The 373-nt window shown below is 66.0% G+C and overlaps 1 protein-coding gene across 1 annotated transcript in view; it reads right to left on the bottom strand.

The window, feature by feature from the left end:
• PCDH10 (protocadherin 10) overlaps positions 1-373 on the bottom strand; it is a 13935-nt gene that overhangs the window by 12249 nt on the left and 1313 nt on the right. The window contains exon 2 of the mRNA XM_010008984.1: positions 8-351. Coding sequence (XP_010007286.1) covers positions 8-351 — 344 coding nt within the window. The remainder of the gene's footprint in view (positions 1-7; positions 352-373) is intronic.

Below are 373 nucleotides of genomic sequence, written 5' to 3'. Positions count from 1 at the left end.
GGAGGGCGTAGAGGAAGCCGTTCTCAGAGTTGATGGAGACGTAGGTGAAGACGGACATGCCCTGGTTTTGGCTCTCCAGGATGGAGTAAGCGAGCTGGGCGTTGGCGCCCTGGTCCCGGTCGGTGGCGCTGACGGCGTAGATGTAGGCGCCGGGCACGTTGTTCTCGCTCACGTAGACCTGGTAGACGGGCTGGCTGAAGCGCGGCGCGTTGTCGTTCACGTCGCTCACCCGCACCTGGATGGACTTGCTGGTGCTCAGCGGCGGCTGCCCGCGGTCCCGGGCCACCACGGTCAGGGTGTAGGCGTCGCCGCCCGGCTGCTCGCGGTCTAGCGGCCCCTCGGTGACGATGGGGTAGTAGTTCTTTAAGGAGCG

The sequence above is a fragment of the Chaetura pelagica genome, unplaced genomic scaffold, assembly GCF_000747805.2.
Source record: "Chaetura pelagica isolate M959 unplaced genomic scaffold, ChaPel_1.0 scaffold221, whole genome shotgun sequence".
In the NCBI taxonomy this organism is placed as follows: Eukaryota; Metazoa; Chordata; class Aves; order Apodiformes; family Apodidae; genus Chaetura; species Chaetura pelagica.
Note: the sequence above shows the minus strand (reverse complement) of the source record. Positions and strands in the feature narration are given on the sequence as shown.